This window comes from Mustela lutreola, chromosome 3, assembly GCF_030435805.1.
Source record: "Mustela lutreola isolate mMusLut2 chromosome 3, mMusLut2.pri, whole genome shotgun sequence".
In the NCBI taxonomy this organism is placed as follows: Eukaryota; Metazoa; Chordata; class Mammalia; order Carnivora; family Mustelidae; genus Mustela; species Mustela lutreola.
In genome coordinates, this window is record NC_081292.1 from 139,673,704 (window position 1) to 139,692,203 (window position 18,500).

Sequence of the window (18,500 nt, forward strand, 5' to 3'; positions counted from 1 at the left end):
CTTCTGCCCCTCTTTGTATTTTTATTTAATACTCACAAAGTTCTGTTCGTCCTACTTTTTTTTTCTTACAGTTTCTGAAAGAAGGACCAAATTCATGCCAAGAACACCCAGATGAAGAGGACCTTCCTGGATCTGTAACTGGGATTAACCAATTCTTTAAGAGAAAGTTGCAATGAATTCTGAGGATAAAGCCAAACAGGCTCATGACTGTTCCTTGAGTACTGACAGCGTAAACAAGCTTCTGCTCCTCCAGGTCAAGCGAGAAACACTTTTCATTAGGATGTTGGGTTTCTTCTTTGTTATTCAAACATACACCCACACATATCCTCTTCACCCTCCCTAATGAAAAACCTCAGCAGATGGAGAGCCTAAGCTCCCAAGACTTATGGCTGAGGAGAAGCGCTTCACTCAGGGGTGGGTTGGCTGGTACAGAATGGGGGAGGGAGAAATGAATAGCTAGGGTAGGTAATCACTATCTTTTAATACTCCTTACTGATAGAAATTCAAAAAATCCTGTTCAGCAAGGTTAGCAGCCTCTAGGGCCTAGGAAACCAATTTGGCTGATGTGTCTGTGATAGGGACTAGGCCTGGGGCTGCACCAGGGGGAAAGTACTCACTCTATATTCTCTCTCTCTCTCTCTCTCTCTCTCTCTCTCTCTCATTTGAAAGCCTGTACAAAGAAATGGTACAAATGGATGGTTAACTTAATGATTCATCAGAGGCGGATTTTTCTCTGTCAGGTCTCTGGATGAGGCCGAGGTCTGAAAGCCAGGAGGCTGAACATTTACTTAATCGCCCTTTCTTACCACCTTTCCAGGGGCCAGGACTACTCTTCAGACATTTCCTCTGCAACTGCCCCACACCCCGCTAGCTCAGTTGGGTCTCTTTATTCCACTCCAGGCTGGATCCTGAGATTCTCCTGGAAGCCAGGGCAAGCTCTCCTTCTGCCTAAATCTCTTTCCCCACCCACACCTCCCAGTCAGCAGTGGGCCCTCTGGGCAGCCTCCTCTCCACCATGCTTTAATTCACGTTTGATTGCCTGGACAGAACAACCGGGGGCTCCCAAAGGGCTGTTACCCCCATCCATGGGCCTGTTGTTGACTCTGAGCCCTTTCTTCAAGCCTCAGGGGGATCTCCCACAACCTCCCTGCCCCCCCTCACCCCCCACGTCACACTTCAGGGGTCTCTGTAAGAAAAAAATAAAATAAAATAAAAAAGAGCTGGTCAAGGCCTGAGCAAAAGAGCCACTTCCTTTCCTGGAGCAGCAAACGAGGTACACCTCCCAGAGACCAAGGCTCAAAGTGGGCCCAGCCGGTCCTCAGCGCCAGGCGCAGGCCCAGCGGTGCCATTGTGAGGCCTTACCCGACGCTAAGCCCCTGGGGAAGCCTCGCACACAAAGACGCAGGGCTCCCGGAAGCCCTGGCTGCTGTGAGCGCCCGCAACCCCGCGCTGGACAGTGAGGGGCCAGCAGCCTCGAGGCCTTGGTGCGTTCACCATTCCCCCCGGTGAGTCTGTCTCGGGCCCAAGTCGCGGGCTAGGCTGGAGGTTTCCTTCTCCAGCCAACTTGCCCCTTCCCGCTGCAAGTTACACACTCCCCCACTTCCCCGGGGATGGAGAGGCCTGGGCTCAGGGCGCCATTGCCCAGTCCAGGCTCCCCTCCCCCACTGTCTCCTTTCTCTGCTTCTCCGAGATGGGGAGAGAGGAGGCGGGTGCCTCCGCCGATAGAGCAGCTATTGTGACCTTCCCTCGCGGAGCGGGAACCCAACAGAGAGTGTACCGCCGGCGGGGGAGGAGGCGACTGTGTGTGCAGACCTCGGGGTGCGGAGGGGGTGGGACTGGGAAATTAATAAAGGTTTGCAACCTTGGGCAGTTGGGCCCTTCAGAGGGCGTTTGGTTGTGTTTAGACTCCAGTGCTTCCTAACACTAATTGCAGGCTCAAAAGGAGCAAAATTTATGGCGAAGGCCAAGGCGGCTTGTTTATAATTTATGAAGTTTTAAATGGCTGTGCCGGAGACCCCCCTCTCGCCCTGGCTGTCGGCCGCGTGGGAAGCGCCAACCCAGACTCGCCACCGCGCCCCCCCAACCCCCCCTCAGCGACCTAGTGTGCCCATCACATGACACTCAGGCCAATGGCAGGAAAGAATCCGAGCCTCGGGGTACCTTTCTCCAAAGGTGAGAGAAAGCCGATTTGTCCAAAGCAAACTCCCCCACCCCACTAGAGAGGGGCGCCTCCGGGCCCCCAACCCCGCACTTCTTTGGAGCCTCGGTGTGAGAGGAAGCTGATGTCAGCCGGCCCAGACACCGTTTAAAGTCTAATCCATGAAACCCTAAGCCACAGATGACACTTGGGGCCTTCGCAGACACCCGCAGACTCAGCAGATACTCCTGCGGTAACACACCGCGCTGGAAAACGCCTGGAGCCATAATGCATTATGTATTTTTATTATTATTTATGGTAGGAAGAGGAGATGAGGGAAAACCGGGCTGAATCTAAACAGCCTGATAATTCATCTATTTAATATTTCGCCAGTTAAGAAAGGTTGTTGTAATCCCTGCAAGGCAGCAAGCTCTTCTTCGACTTCCCTAATAGCTTAAAAAATAATTTCTTACAAGACAATTAGAAATTCTGCCTATGGATGCAAATCTCATAGAAAACAATGTTAAGCCTTGAAAGTGGGTAAAATATCCCTTCAGTTGAAGTCATTTATTCTGTTGATACACTTCTACAACATGGATACTCTAAACCTGCTCAGATAAAGTGAAATTGAGCAAAAGAATAGCCCCCTCCCACCCCCAATCTAACATGCCATTTTTAAAAACAGCACAAAGGGACAAGGAAACTAAATATTATTTGAGCCATCATTTAGCGAAACACAAACATCCAAATAGAAACGATTGTTGTTCCACCAGAAGATCAGAAGTTAAATTATTTGCACACAATGGGAATTTCACCTCGTGTCACCGGGGGATGTAGTAGGAGTTGCATTATTTGTCAAACCAAATAGAGATGCGTGGGCCAACGTTGCTGAAATACAAAAGAATCGAACCTTATCTGAAGGCGCTTTCCAAGTGTCTCCTTATAGAGAAGTGGGTGGACGTTGTCCGCCCCTGGCTAAAGCCATGCTAATATTTACAAAATGGATATAAACCCTTGAAGACATTTTTGCCCGTTTTGTACAAAGAAACAGGAATAAACAAGGTGTTTATACTTGTTATGTTCCATTAATGAAACTTTTATTACTTTACATCGTGGGGCAACGTTTGTTTACTTTAGAAATGAACCACCAACCATTAAAAAGGAAAAAGTCCTGACAGCATTTCCTAAAGAAAAAGCTTAGGTGTGTGTCTACAAATGACCGTTTCTTTTTGTGCACCTTAGCTTTTTCATAACTCAGATCTTCCTACAACTTTACTTGTGTCTTTTCTTTGATTGTCAGTATTCTTTTAAGGTTTATTTTGTTATTAGCGCAGAAAAGTTAGCGCTGGCCTCCCCAATGTAAATGCAATCTAAAAAAAAGTCGATTTGTGTCTAAAAAGAGGGTGATGGAAACAGCACAGCAGGCAGAGCACAAAGCCCTACCCAAATTACCCCATCCAGGATGTTTCTAGGCTTGCATCCTCAGATTCCCACCCCCCCTCCAACCCTCAGGTCAATGCTGCAGTGTAATCAAGTATCCCCAGAACCAGCTCGTGTACCAGATTCCAAATAAATGGAAAAATATATATATATCAAAGAGTCAGCCTATTTGGGGGCCTTCTATTGGGATTGTGCGAAAGATAAAAGGCAAAGTGATCTACTTCCAAGTGTGCGTGATTAACACAGATACACTTCGGACTGAGAAATTTTTTTATTCTAAATATTTGTTCAAATAGTACCAGACAATTTGAAATCAATAAACTGTGTCGAGTGGTGAGGGCTGCGGCTGTTCAGAAATGAGTAACTGGTGTGGTGCCACGCCGCGGGGCCGCCTGACTCTACCCATGAAGGACAATTTGCGGTCTTAATCCTTTACATCAACTACAAACACCAGCCACGGTTACAACTGTTCAAAAACTACTCTCTCAACTAGTTCAGACCAAGGGGACTAAAGAGGTGAAACGTGGCCCACGCGGCCTGGGAGCGCGTTCCTAAGCTTGGCTGGAGAATTCTACAAATATACACATAAATACATTAAGACGAGGATAAATAATCAGGGAAAGAAACGAAATGACTCGCTTCAAATAATAAATACAGATCGTTGAGTCCGTTGCAATCCTTACGGGACAGGAAGGAGCATATAAATTAAGGTCTCCGCAACTAAGCTAGACTCGGGCCAGGCCCGGGGCTGTCCGGGCGCTGGTCCCTCTGCACAGCGCGCCGCGGATGGATCTCAGACTTACCTTCGGGACACCATTACCAGATTAGAGTCCCTCGGTCCGCAGTATATGGCACTGTCAGGGTTACAGAGGAGAATCCGTGCGGCTGATTTATGGCGAGTCACCCAAAGGAGGGAGCGCCTGGAGGGGAGGCCCAGTCGCCTGCGTCTCGGCCGCTGTTGGCCCGAGACCCGGGAGGCGGCGACCGGGCCAGGGCGAGGGAGGGGGGTCACCGAGCTACCCCGCGGGCCCCGCCCGCCACCCCCGCCACCAAAGCAAAAGAGGTAATAGCGCCGCGAGTTCCGGCCGGCGGCGGCCGCTACAGATGCGTCAGTTTGGGGGCCTCGGGCAGGCGTCCCTGAGACGAGTGGTGGGCCGAGAGATCTGTGTAGGTGGGATGAGGGTCGCACGGTCCATGGTGATGGTTGCCGGGAATCTGCGCGGCGCAGCTGTAGTCCACGCTGGCCGAAGACGGGTGAGAGAGGTGGCCCAGGTTGAAGACGGGCCCGGACGCGGGCGCCATGGAGTCGACGAAGTTGCCACCCACGTACACCGGGCTGCCCTGCAGGTTGGCGCTGGCGAAGCCGCCGCCGTTGCTGGCCATGGGGTGGGGCTCGAACTCGGGCGCCGCGTAGCGCTTCTGCTGTGGCAGGCAGCTGCTGAGCGGCGCCGTGTAGGCGGCCAGGCCGTACATGTTGGGCTGAGATTTGGCGAAGGCGGGCGGCGAGGGCGCGTCGTAGGCCAGGCCGGGCACCGGCGGGAGCTGGCCGGAGTAGGCCACGTGGCCGGCGGCGCTGCCCAGCGGCGGGCTGCGCTCCGGGGACTGACCTGCCGGCGAATGCAGGATGCCCTTGGCCTTCTGGTCCTTCTTGTACTTCATGCGCCGGTTCTGGAACCAGATCTTGATCTGGCGCTCGGTGAGGTTCAGCAGGTTGGCCATCTCCACGCGGCGCGGCCGGCACAAGTAGCGGTTGAAGTGGAATTCCTTCTCCAGCTCCACCAGCTGTGCACTGGTGTATGCCGTGCGCACCCGCTTGGACGCCGGGCCCGGCGGGCTCTTATCCTCGCAGCTCTCTCCTGGGCAGGAAGGGAGATAGAGGAGATGCTGAGCGGTAGGGGGGTGGTGGGCACCCAGGGCCGGAGCAGGGTGCTTCTCTGGCTCCCTTTTCTTCTTCCATCCCTCCCCCAACCTTACTGCTGGCTGGCTGGAGTGGGGGAGGGGGACGTCTGAGAGGTGAGACTCCTAGTGGGACCTCACACACCCCGGTCCTACCTATGAGTTGCACCTGAACACACACACACACACCCATCTGCCTTCTGAGGTCCGATTCACTCTGCCGCCTCCTCCCCTCCAGCCTAGTCCATCATCCTGTCCCTAAGGCTAAGGCTGTGGAGGAGTTTAATGAGAGACTAGTAGCAGCTGGTAGGGCCTAGCCCCCACTCCCAGCCCCCATTAAAGAAGGGCCAGACTTCTTTGAACACTCTTCCCAACCTCTGCTGGGGGGTTAGGGAGAAAGGCACCCTCCTCCACCCCCTTGCTCTGGGGCTGGCTCCTGGGCAAAGCACTCCAGGAAGCACAGAATGAGGATGGAGATGTGGGGACCTCACTCCAGCTCAGCTGCACCGAAGGGCTCTGCACCCCAACTCAGGGAACTGATAAACCGTAAAAATACCGCCCCACAGTTTCCGGGGCTCCAAGGCCAGCCTGGGTGCATTTTGAGTATTTCAGGGCTAGGACAGCAGTCTCAACCTGGGTTTCCATTACCCCCCTCCCTCAGCAGCTTGTCCCTCCCTCCCTGGTTGTACAAATGGATTTCTCCTGGGAAGAAGGGGCCGGGCTTGTAGCTGGGAAGGAGGGGCGGAAGAAGCTTACAAGCTAGAAGGCACTTTCCCCCTAGGAGCTGCAGCCCCGGAGAGATCCTGGCTAACCAGAGACTTGAGACCTCACACTAGCCCTAGACCTGTAACCAAATTCATCTACCTGAAGATAAACTGCGTCAAAGGACACAAGGCCAGAAAATTTTAGGAGCCAAGCAAGGCTGAGTGAAGAGAGGCAGCAGACCTTAGAGCTCCTGGGCCTGTCCATCTTCTTCCACATATCCTGAATGGATCCACAGAAGATCTCAACTCTAGGATCTCCCTTCTCAGGAAGAGAACCTCAAGGCTGCTCCCATTTCAGAGCACTTCCTTTTCCCCTAGGATATGCCCCTTCCCAGTATGGATTTGCTGGGATGGGAAGAACTGGGCTGGGGTAGACCAAGTAGAGATCATGGCTTGGAGGCCCTGGTTGGATTCAAGTGTGCCATTCTGTGGCTTTGAGATCTTGGGCAACTCACAGTTTCCTTATCTGTAAAATGGAACTGTTATCATATACCTACCTCAAAGGGTGCTTTTTTTTTAAATTAAATTAGATAATGCTTATAAAGCATTTAGCCTGGTTGTTAACATGGAACCAGATTAGCACTCCACAGACTTTAGTTTTTATTAATTAAAGGGAGTGGGATTCCTGTGTTATAGGCTACATAAGAACCCATGCTTGGAGACTCATAATACCTGACTTCAAGTTTTGAGGAGCCGTCAGACGGAAGAAGGAGCTAAGTCATGACCAGCAGCCCAAGAAAGCAGATAGAAGGTCAATATAAGAAAAAGGCCACCTAGTCATAACTGTGTGAGTTGTCCAGCAATGGCACCAGCAGCCTGGAATGGAGCTCCCTTTCCCTGTAAGGGCATGGCTCCAATCGGGGACACTAAGAAGAAAGGCCATTTCTGCATGAGTACAAGTGTACATCTATGGCCTCCAAAGCTGCACTTGCAGCCCCAGGTCTCTTGCTTCCTAGGTGAGCTAGCTTCTTGGGGTCATTCTGGGGCACTTAGCCTAGGAGGAGCCGCCTCAGAGAGCTACCTGCAGTTGCACAGCTGTTCTTCTGCTTGGAGTTCTGTCGGGACTCTTTCATCCAGGGGAAGATCTGCTTGCTGATGGTGGCTGAGGAGCCAGAAGCATTGGGCCCACCCTTGGCCTTCTTGGCAGGCACTCCTCCTCCAGGATTGGTGGGCGAGGATGGGGGCAGGGTTGGTGGCGGAGGAGGGGGTTGTGGTGGTTGCTGCTCTGAGTTCAGGCCAGGAGGCTGGCTACCACCACCCCCACCCTGGCTGTTCCCAGTGCCAGGCCTCATACAGCTGCCATTGAGTTCAGTTCCTTTGTGGGCTGGGGCTCTCAGAGGTGCGGAACTCTGGATAGAACAGGCAGAGCCCGGGTAATCAGTGTCCAGGGAGCTGGCAGCAGCAGGGGGTGGGTAAGGCTGATGGGGGGTGCCATAGCCATAGGTCTCCTTGCTGTAGCCATAGCCTCCGAAGAGTCCTGGGTTTTCATAGTAAGCAGCCTTCTGCATCGTGCACTTGGGAAGTTCCAGGGCCTGCTGACCCAGCTCAAATAACATTGACCACCACTGTCTCTTTCACTTCGGAGGTCTGCCCTGAGAGGGCTGGGGTAGCCCCAGGCTCCAGGTGACCTGTGGAGAAGAAAAGTGAAAGGCCCCAGAGGGACTGTAACTGACAAGATAGTCAATATAGAAGGACCAGCTAGCCTGTGCTCTCTGCTGCCTACCCACTTCCTAGGGGGAGGATCTGAGATTTTATGACGTTCAGCGTATTTGAACCTTGCAAAAGTCAGAAGGAATTTCTCATAAACATAAGGAAAGACCTTTCCTTCTCTTGAGCTCAATTCTATCCAAGAGAAGGGGCTTCCTCCCCATCCAGAAACTATTTTCTTTCTTCAAGATCATCAATTTAGCTTTTGAAATGGCATAGAAAAGCACTTATGGCCTCATACATTTTAATGGCTGAGTCTCTCGCTGGACTTCGAGCTCCTTGCAGGCAAGGACTGTGTCTTATTCATCTATATATTCCTAACACCCAGCCCAGTGCCCTCTCTGTAGTAAGTACAGTAAATGCTTGTTGAATGAGTGAATGTATGGGTCAATCAGTTAATCATTGGGACACCCGAGGGTGTTGATGAAAAAAGAAAGCTCTATAACACACTCAGAACAGCCAGAACTCTCAAAAAAGAAGAAGAAGAAGAAGAGGAGGAGGAGGAGGAGGGGGAAGAAGAAGAAGAAAAAGAAAAAGTATCTCCCCCACCTGATTTCAAAATCACAGCATCTTTCATGAAGACCCAGATAGTCCACTTTCTGGTGACAGGGTGAGAATCCGCCCAGTGAACTCTGTGGGTCAGCCCTGTGAAATGGACTAAGAGATAAAAACCAAGAACACTTAGACTCCCAAACTTATTTTGAGGCTAGAAAATGTTTCTTCTCTTTCATCTACATTTTTCTAGTCTTTACTTTGTCCTGTACTACTTTTAAATGGATACTGGAAAGGGTGAAGAGGTTTAGAATTTGAAATGCATGGAGCATGAGAGAACATAGGACGCTTTATAATATAACTATATCATTTTTATCTTGCATCTATTGTGTAAATATATATTATTATTGACCTCTGCTCTGGATCCTTCAGGACAGCCCAACTCCACCCACTCCACAGCCAATGAGAGAACTTCCCATGCCATGATGAATGGACCCAGAATTAGAAGAAGAAAAAAAACTAAGAAAATTCTATCCCTTTTGTGTCCTCTGATTCTTAATGGGGGTTTCCCTTCTCACCCACTCCACCCCCTTCTCCAGACTCCTAAGGAGTTAAAGTATAACTAATACCATTCAACCACTTTTGTCTGCTTGATAAAGAAAACTCATAGGTCAGCTCGCTGGTCTTCATTCTTGATCTCCTCTTTCAGGCACCTTTCCTTCCTCAAAACTCCCCAGGCTTCCATCATGGTCATCATGATGGACCACATTGTCTAGACAACTTATGTGGCCTAATGGATTTGACCACTGGGATCAAAACCACTCCTCCATTCACTCATTTCTCCTCCACTTTCACCAAAGAGCCCTATTTTTAAAATTCTTCATATTAGCCTTTCTTTGGTAGTATTGTTGCCCTTTTTGTTTTAAAATATAAGGGAATCTGGCATTTATCTTGTAAAGACACAGGCCCTTTTCAATGGGATAACAGAATACTAGGATGTGTTTTAGGAATTATTTCTTTTATTGTTCTTAAATGTATTCAGTTAAGATATCTACTTAGCAAAGCTGGTCTTAATCTTTCTTTCATTCATTTTCTTGATCATCCTCTATTAAAGTTACTGAATATCAAATGGAAAGTTACATCCCCATCCTGTGACTAATATTGATGTGTTTGCCCCCAAGGCAAAGAACCGGGTATTCTAGCTTTGTTTCTGGACTTTTCTTGGATCCTGGTTCCAAGGATCTTAATCGTAGGCTCTCCGGATGTCAAAATGGTCACATCTGACACTCAGACCACCAGAACTCACTGCTGCTTCTGTCATTTCATTTAGAACTGTGGAAGCAAAATACATGCCCCCCCTACCCTTCCTCCCAGGTTGACCAAGTTTATCTCAATAGGTGGACAAATCACATTAAAGTAGCTTCTTTGGCTACTGACCAGGTCTTTGAAACAGATGGCTTTACATATATATTTGTTCCTATGGCATATTCCTGAAGAAGCCCTGTGTACTGGGCCTCAAAAGTGTAAATACTTGGCAGTTTCATGAATAACCTCAGCGCCTGTTCTCCTGCATCTGTTTTCACTGTCTTAAGGAATTTCAAGGCCTATTTGATGACACCCCAATGTCTACTGCCCCAGAAGGGAGGAGAGCGGTCCTCTCCTCACCAGGAAGGGCTTTGCAGCCTTCCCCCACATCCATATGATAATGTCCCAAAGAAACCAACTGTCCTAAAACAGAACCCGAGAATATTGTTACAAAATTGGTTTAAAAAAAAAAAAAGGCTTATTTCTTTCCAGAAATCCCTACTCCTTGTGAACTCTGCTTGAACCTAAAAAGCAGGAATGGGTCATAAATCACTTGGACAATGGTCAACTGTTCAGTGGCTCATCTTTTCGATCACCCCCCCCCTTTTTTTTAAAGGCTTTCTTTTTTTCGCCCTTTGGTACCTCTGCTCATTTTTGCTCCGGGACCCAAATGCCTTGGGGTGAAGACTAGCCCCTGTAGGGGGAGGGGCGGTCTGCGAAGTCCTCGCTGCCCTTTTCTCTCCTTCCTTCTCCCCTCAACCCCCGGGGCTCCGGCCCGGGCAGCCTCCCCAGAACCCCACGACACAACCCCTGGCCCCTTCTAGGGTAGGGGCACTAAGCGGGATCTGGGTCGGATCTTTCTCACGGTCCCGGGAGGTTGCCCAACTCAGCTCGGAGGCCCAACCGCAGGCTGGGAGTGCAGGGCCGAAGGGTCCCCAGCCAGAAGGAAGGCGGCCTCAAAGCGACCACCCTCGGCCGCCTGGGCCGCGCTGGACCACCGCACCCGCCGAGCGTCTGAAGCCGCCGAACCCTGATACTTCCTCATTGCACTTAATTCTGCCCAGGATCAATACCTAATATGATACCGAATAAATAAAAGGCGCTCACAGCGGCCAGGGGACGGGGTTATTAAGCAGCTGGAGCTCTCACGGTGCATATCAATGCACCTGTCATTGTGGTTTGTAACAAAATTTATGACTGCAAGCAAGGCGGCAGTAAACGCTTCAGTAAGGAATGAAAAGAAAAACACTTCCCAAGGCCCGGCACTTTTCAGAAGTGGAAAACAGGCTCCGCGTAGGAGGAAGAGCAGCAAAAGAATTCCCTACTCCGCACTTTGGCCGACCCCGCGCCCCGCGAGCAGGGAGACTATATAAAGTGGCCACTGCCCGCCTCTCGGAGCAGCTCTGCGGGGCGGCCGGACGCGGGACGGGACGCGCGCTGCCTCGCCAGGGGCCGAAGACCTGCTGCCCGCCGCTGCCTGGGGACGCCGAGAGGCTCGCTGGATGCGAGGAGGCCCGCCCGGCGCTCGCTCGCCCGCCGGGGCCGTGAACACACCGAAGGGCTTGGGGAGGGAAGGGGCGGCAGTCGCCGGGCTGGGACTTGGTCGGTGGTCCTAGTAAATTATGGACTGGTAGAGTCAGGGCAAGTTGAAAGAGAAGGGGGAGGCGATGGTTTGCCGGTTGTTTCTGTTGTCTCAAATGTTTCTAAGGTTCCAGTTGGCCTTGGCTCCTCTCCCTGTTTCTTCCTAAACCAGGGCCTCGGAAGCCCACAGATCTCTTTTTGGCGTACCAGACTCTTGCTGGGCATCCCCGTTAATTCTCTGGAACATGGCAACGATTCTTGCTCCCTGTTGGCTTTGCTACTTTGGGATTCCGAAACCACCCCTTTTCCGGGTTGCTCCGTGAGGATATATTTGCTGCAGAGCTGGGATAGCTTTCTGCCCGAGGTCTTTCTTTCCAGCTCTCAGCCTGAGCCTCTTCTGCCCTATGGGAAGCCCTGAGTGCGCCTTCTAAATCATCCTTATTTAGCCCAGATAACTCAATACTTAATACACCCTGCATTTAAGGCACTGGGTTCACCCCATTAAATGACCATAAATTTGAAGGCCGATGATCGGTTATCATGTAACGGGCAGCAGTTCACACTGAGGTGATCCACTTCAAAGCTGCCCTTTGTTTTATGTCTTGATGTATGAATCCTGAGATGGCTACCTTGAGTTGTAGGATAGATGGAATTGTAGTGGAAATTATTTTTTTTAAATCACACTACTCACCACAATTTGTGTGTGTGTGTGTGTGTGTGTGTGTTCTCAAATTTTGTCGGTAACTCTTTTTTGGTTCTTCGGGTTCCTTTTGATATTCTGTTGAGGCAGATCTGGAACAAAATGGAAAACTCTCAGTGGCAGTTGCTTCTTTCTTACCCAAACATGTTGAGAGACTTTACCCCTTTTAAGGGTGTCTTAATCAATGTGACTATTGTATATGTATGTTGCCCGCAGTCATTCCAGGCGCCTTCCCCCAGGCAGAAAGGAGACTTGGTTGGCTTCTAGAGAGTGAGTGGACTTTAACACAAAGTCTTTGACGCGATGAGGGAAGGAAGAGCTCTGACTTGAGGAAAATGCCAGACCCTCAGGCAGGGGATGGGGTAAGTGAGTCAAAGGCACAAGGGGAATTAGTTCTCTCCTCCTGCTTCAACTAGCCTCTAAGTACAATCTCCCAGGCCAAGCCCACCCTCCTAGGAGTGAAAGAGAACTTGCAGAATTAGGGCGGGAAGAAGGCTACAGAATAGGGCCCCAGAAAGAAGAGGAGGAATATGTGGATGGGCCTGGGTAGGTCCTAGTCAATGGCTGTCCTACTCAGCCCCAGTGGAAAAGGAGCTGGGTGCTATTTCCTGGTTTGTACGTTGTATATTGAAGGGTTCCCCTGAATTTATTTTATTACAGTAGGTACCCATTATTTTCCTGGACTAGGCTGCTCACCCATTCCTGGGTTGGGATTAGGCCGCAAACCATCCAAGAAACAAACATCCCTTCCACCTTCACCCAGAAGCAGACCCAAGCTGCCCACCACTGTGGGTGCCTAACGGGTGCCTGTTCAGGTCAGGCCAAAGGAGAGACAGAATCCCCCCTCTTGCATCTGCCCTGTGCAATTTGTCGACTCAGTAGTTTGCAAACACTAAACCACGCAGGAGAAAGCCCCACACAAAGCGATCCGGTCCCTTCTAAAGACCAGAGCACGAAGCCATAAGCCTTTGAAGTGACCTTTGGCTCACACGGCAATAACTCACCCCTTAATGAACACCCAACGGAAGCGCCTCAGAGAGATCCCGGCCCGTAGGGCTCCTAATATCTTGCCAGGGCTTGAGCTTCCAAGCCAGCCTCAGGCTCAGGGGGCTGCCCCGGAGGGCTGTGCAGCAGGGGCATACTTTACCCAGGTCCTAGAACCTGACTGGTGGGCCCCGAAGCCACTTTATATGATACATTCATGGGAACGGACATCAACTTTTGCCGCTTGACTGTTTTATTTTATTTTATTTTATTTTATTTTATTTTTAAAAGAGGGTTCTTTGAAAGTAGGATCTTCCCCTCAGAAGAGAGCTAAATTGGGAGGCCACCAGGGCCAGCCCCGTGCTGCCTATAGCTTTTCTTTTCCCAGCCATGGAGGAACAGGGTAAGTGTGCTCCTGGGTGCTCTGGAATGCCCCGTGCACCCTGTGCTCTGGTGCAGGCTTGGGAAGGGAAAAAGAAAAAGGACCCCAAGGGGGACAAAGTTGGGCCACCCAGAGTCCCCGCTGCCTTCTCACGCTCTTTCCTGCTCAGCCCACCCACTGTCCAGCCCAGGCCCAACATCAGCCTCCTGCTTGCCCAGAATCACAGGCTGAACCCGGCTGGCTCTGGTCCACCAGCTCAAGTACCCTTTCCACAGCCAGAAATTGGGGGAGCAGGAGGTAGCCCTATCTGTGAGCTGTCAGTGAAGAGCTGGTCTGAGGCAGACCCGGCCCTATACCCCAACCCCCACCAGCATCCCCTGTAAAAGTCTTTAGGATAGGGAGCCTTGGTGCGGATTATTGAAATTTTCGGGGAAGTTATAAGTGAGTGCTCCATGGGGCCAAATGAAATGCTGCTCGCAGTAATTGGATTCAGCTGACTAAGTTGGCAGGCGCGCCGCTCCAAGGCAGCAGGCGAAGAAAAATGTCCAGCGACTTTAAGTTCTGATGGAGCCAAGAGCAGGCGATTGACAAAACAACTTTCCTGCTCTCCTTTGATGGCGATGCCCTTGGAAGTCAGTCCCCTCTCTAGCTAGGGCCTGTCCCAACTTAGGGTAAAGGTCTGCTCCTTGCTTTTTGGGACCCTTCCCTACAGAGGCCCAATCTGGCCCGGCTGTGTGGCATTCTCCTGAGCCCGGAGCTGCTCACTTGGACTCATGGAGCTGCTTATTTGGGCATTGGACCCGGGAAAAACCCCAGGATGAATTGTCCTGTCCTCCTCCAGCCAGGAGCCACAGGATCCAGTAAACAAAAGGATGCAAGGAATTTAGAAGCCAAAATATGATTTAGCTTTCGTCCTAGGTTCTTCGGGGAGAAGAACTCAGGAGCCCTGAATCTTTTCTCTGACACTACGGAAGTCAAAACCTAGATTAGTGAGGGGGCATGTGGAGGAGCCTCTCAAACTCTTCTGAGTAGTTTGGGGGTTCTCTTGAATTGGGGGGAGAAAGCCTGAGTAGCACTTTAACCTCTAAAGGAAAAAAGTATTAAGCCAGCAGCAAGAGATAAAGGCATGAGTATGTGGAGCTAGCTCCCAGAACAATGCAGGGAGCTGGCTGGTCACAGAGTTTATTTTAAATACATATAAATCAACCTGCCTGTGCCCAGCCAGGCAGCCCAAGACATGGAATTAATATGACGCTCCATCTTACTTTGGCAGTGACAGTGTAAAAAAGTTTCTTTTTATTCATTTCATTTTCCAGCCCATTCTCGCAACTGCACATTTACCCCCAAAATACTTCCTCCAGCCCCCAACCCCTTCACCGACCCTCTCCTCAAACTGCCACCTCCTCCCTCTCCAACCCTACCATCAGCCACCCCCCAAGCCTGGCAAGGTAGTGTGTCCTCCTAACCTTTGGGTAGGCGGGGAGCACCCCCACAAAGCGCACCTCCTTACGATTAATCACCGTCCTCGATGTATATGTAGAAGTGTATCTAGGTCTACGCGGACTGCCTCACCAATTGGCAATAATCAAGATCACAGATTACACAAAATAAATCATATTTAGTATCCCATTCAGGGCAGCAAGCAGCCCGGTGCCCGAAGATTTCCATTTTGTCATGCAATTGCTTACCTGGATCCCAATTTATCATAAACCTGGTGTCCTCGGCCTCAGAGGGGGCGCCAGTGGGGGGCAGAGCTAGCCTTCCCCCTTTGTCTGCAGACAACACTGTCCCAACCCTGGTCTTGCGCGCTCGCAGACGCGGCCATATACCCGAGCACACAGAATTCCCGGTAGAACGGAACCAGGCTGAGGTTCAACTACCAATAAACGCAGGAGGAACGAGTTCGTAGTCCCCGAGCTGGCTTCGCCCGCGCTGCGCGCCCGTCGGTCCACCCGCCCGCCTGTCCGCTCCCAGGCCCAGAGCGGCGGCCACCCGAGCCCCCACCCTCTCCTGGGTTCCTGCCCAGCCCTCCCAGACCCCCCAGAGCTCGGGGTTTGTTTTGCTTTCGGAATGTGGCCCTTTCTGGATTTGGAGAGAGCCCCGGAAACCCCCTCATAGTCGGGAAATACAGACGCTGCCTTCAAATGCGAGCATATTTGTTCACGTGACCCCGAGGGAAGATTGTACTGATTGAGGCTGAAACTTTCACGCCATCCAGCCCCGGAGCGCAGCCAGGCCTGGGGGCTTGGAGGAGGGGCAGGAAGCGTGGGATCTGGGCCCATTCCCCGGAGCAGACATGGGTGGGCATGGAGCGGAAAGAAAGTCCCCGTCTCGTTCGGGACCAACCCAGCCCCAGCCTGGCCGCCGGCAGTGGGATGGGGGCGCTAGAGTCTCTCCCCCCACGACCTCTGACCCTGCCCCGGCCTTCCACCGGACTGGCCCACGGACTGGAAATTTTAGAGGCTGCCTCTCAGAGCCGTCTCCGGAGGCGGCTGTGGAGCATCAGAGGCCCAGGGTTCCCTTAGCTCCCCGGCCGGCCGAGCCCGGTACCTCGCATCCGCACGCACCCAGGCAAGGCTCTGCCTAGGCGGACGCGCTACTCTCCCCCTCCCGGGACGAGACAATTAGTTGTGGCACAGAAGAGGCTCCGGCCCTAAGGTGGGTGACTCCAGCTCCCAGACCAGGCCAGACACTCCGGGGGAACCCCAACCCCCCACTTCCACCCCCACCCTCACCACTGCTCGAGGCCTTGGCTCGTTCCGCAGACGCGGCGGCGGAGCCACCACTCCCGAGAGCCAGAAAAGACGCCTAAGCAGCAGGCCAGACCGGTAGCGGTTTCCCCTCTCCGCGCCTTGCGCACTCCACTCGGGCGCCCGCGGCCTGGAGCCCCCGAGGCGCAGAGCCGCTGTTTGCCGAGACCTGCGCGCCTCCCAACCTGGGCCGGGCCCACGGAATCCGCTGGCCCCGTGACTGACAGGCCGCGGCTTCCCGCTTCCTGCGGCGCCTCCCAGAAAGCGAGGAGCCTGCGGTATCAGTCCTGGTCGGGCTGATCTGGGAGTCAAGGGAGCTTCTGTTTAGAAATAGCACATCGGGACCTGTTCCCAACACTCTCCAAGTGGTCGGGCGGAATTTACCGTCGCAATTCTGCGTGTGAGAAAGAGTTAAGCTCCCAGCCAGGGTGAGCGACCAGCCTCTAAGTCCGAGCCTGCCAAGAGCTACCACCCCCCGCCCCGCCCCATGGCCCTCTCCCGGCCCGACCTGCACCCCGGAATCCCGCAACGCGGGATTCTCCACCCCATCCCCGAAGTATCGTTGTCATGGCCAGTGTTGCTTCTCAGTGGCAATGGGCACGGAGCAGATGCCCTGTCACCGCTTGCAAAGTCTCCGACAGGCGAAAGCGAGCGTGAATGTGCTCGGCAGCTCCGGAAGAGCCGGGGAGAAGGGGGTAAAGTCCTCCTCATCCCCCCTTAAGAAGCACAGAAGTCCCCGAGGACAGGTCACAGGCTCGAGCCCCTAGACGGGTCAGGGAGTTCCTCCTTTTGTTCACCTGGCCGGGCCTGGCTGGAGGCCCACTCGGGAGGCCTCTAGAAGCTGGACTGTAGGTGCCCCCAGCTCACCCCCACCCGGAGGATCCTGCCCCCAGCCTCCCGCCAGGGGCAGAGCAACGGGCCCGCAGCAAGTGTTAATCTCCTGCCAAAGAGGGGGGCCGATTTGCGGGAATTTGTCTCCAGGAAAGGATCTAAGCCTTCTTCAATCGGAGCATATGTTCATAGAGCAATAAACCGGAAAGATTTACAGTCCTCGCCCGGCCCCCAACAGCCTCGCACCCTTTCAGGAATTACTTACGATGATTTATCACATCAACCCGGGCAATTGTCACACTGATAAAATAGCCCGGGCCGGTGCCCGCCAAGCCCAGGACTTGGGAGACTGCTGGCTGCCCGGCTGCCAGCGGGGCTAGGCAGGCTTTTGTGGGCTCCTCTCTGGGCCTACCAGGGGATGTTGAGGTGGGTCGGGGTGGGTGGGATTGGGGAGGGAGGGGAGCAAATTCTCATTGAGAAAAACGCAAGCAGCTCAGAGAAAGCGCCCGGAATCTGCGTCGGAGTCGCTTGCAAAACACATAAACATTTGTCATCTTTGAATAATTGAATTAATGTATTATTGTTTGAATGTATAATTCATAGCGGAGGAAACTTTGTCTCTATCCTGACGGGGAAATATACACAAACCAAAAAAGAAATCAAAACATACACACAATCCCCAAACAACTACCAAACACAGCCAACTCCAGCTAGCGGAAATCATCCTCAAAGCCAACGGGAGCGGGAGCGAAGAAGGCGAATAAAGAGGCTCTCCTCCCCGGCACTGGCCCTGAGCTGCGAGCTGGAGGAGAATGTCCGCTGCTGCCCCAACCCAGAGCCCCTGGCAAGCTGCGGGTGGAGTGGGTGGGGTGGGAGCTGAGGGGCTAGTGGGACCTCAGGGCTCCTTGGAGGGTGGGAGAAAAAAAAGGCTAAAATGGGAGGCGACAGGACAGACAGCTTTTGCACCACGACTTGGCCTCTCCCGCATATCCCTGCCCTAGGCTTCCTTTCGCCCCCGGGGTCTCTTACTCCAGCCGTGGGGACTTCTAACCCGTGCCTTTATTTTAGATCTTCGCCCAAATTAAAAATACAAAAATTAAGGGTAAGAAGGGGAAACTCTTTGCGGGGGTGACAGAAGCAGCAGAGCTTGGGTGGGAAAGGAGAGGAGTGGGAGAAGCAACTCGGAAATCATTATCTGTTGGTTAAAACCTGCCTGGGGTAAAATTTCAACTCGATTTTATAGCCTTCTATTATGACGCAAAGAAAAATTTACGACCCTCGCTTGAAAAGAGGGCCGGGGCCTTTTCTCACCGGTTTAAGAATAGGCAGCAGATGCCGTGACAGCGACCATTGTTCCCGGTAGACACAGGCGACCGGGCAACCTCGGCCCGCGTGCGCCAGGCGCGTCCCCCAGCCGGGCGGGTTTTTAACAACTCCTGTTGTTTCGGAGCAGCTCGCGCGCACCCTCGCCCCTCGCCCCCTCGCCCCTCGCCCCTCGCCTCTCGCCCCTCGCACACCCCCACATGCTCAC

General features: G+C 52.5%; 1 protein-coding gene across 1 annotated transcript; it reads right to left on the reverse strand.

Annotated features, from left to right (window-relative positions):
* Positions 1-2,442: 2,442 nt before the first annotated feature.
* HOXD3 (homeobox D3) lies at positions 2,443-9,238 on the reverse strand. Its single transcript, XM_059166962.1, has 3 exons — positions 8,494-9,238; positions 7,259-7,865; positions 2,443-5,433 (listed from the first exon to the last, which is right to left on the reverse strand). The coding sequence occupies exons 2-3, from the start codon at positions 7,791-7,793 to the stop codon at positions 4,676-4,678; spliced, it is 1,293 nt and encodes a 430-aa protein (XP_059022945.1). The 5' UTR covers positions 7,794-7,865; positions 8,494-9,238; the 3' UTR covers positions 2,443-4,675.
* Between the last annotated feature and the right edge of the window lie 9,262 nt (positions 9,239-18,500).

What these genes read in the sequence shown, in the direction of transcription:
- HOXD3 (XM_059166962.1), bottom strand. Translation starts at nt 7,793, where the DNA reads ATGTTATTTGAGCTGGGTCAGCAGGCCCTGGAACTTCCCAAGTGCACG. An exon ending in GAACAGCTGTGCAACTGCAG is followed by an intron (nt 5,434 to 7,258) that starts GTAGCTCTCTGA and finishes CTTCCTGCCCAG; the next exon opens with GAGAGAGCTGCGAGGATAAG.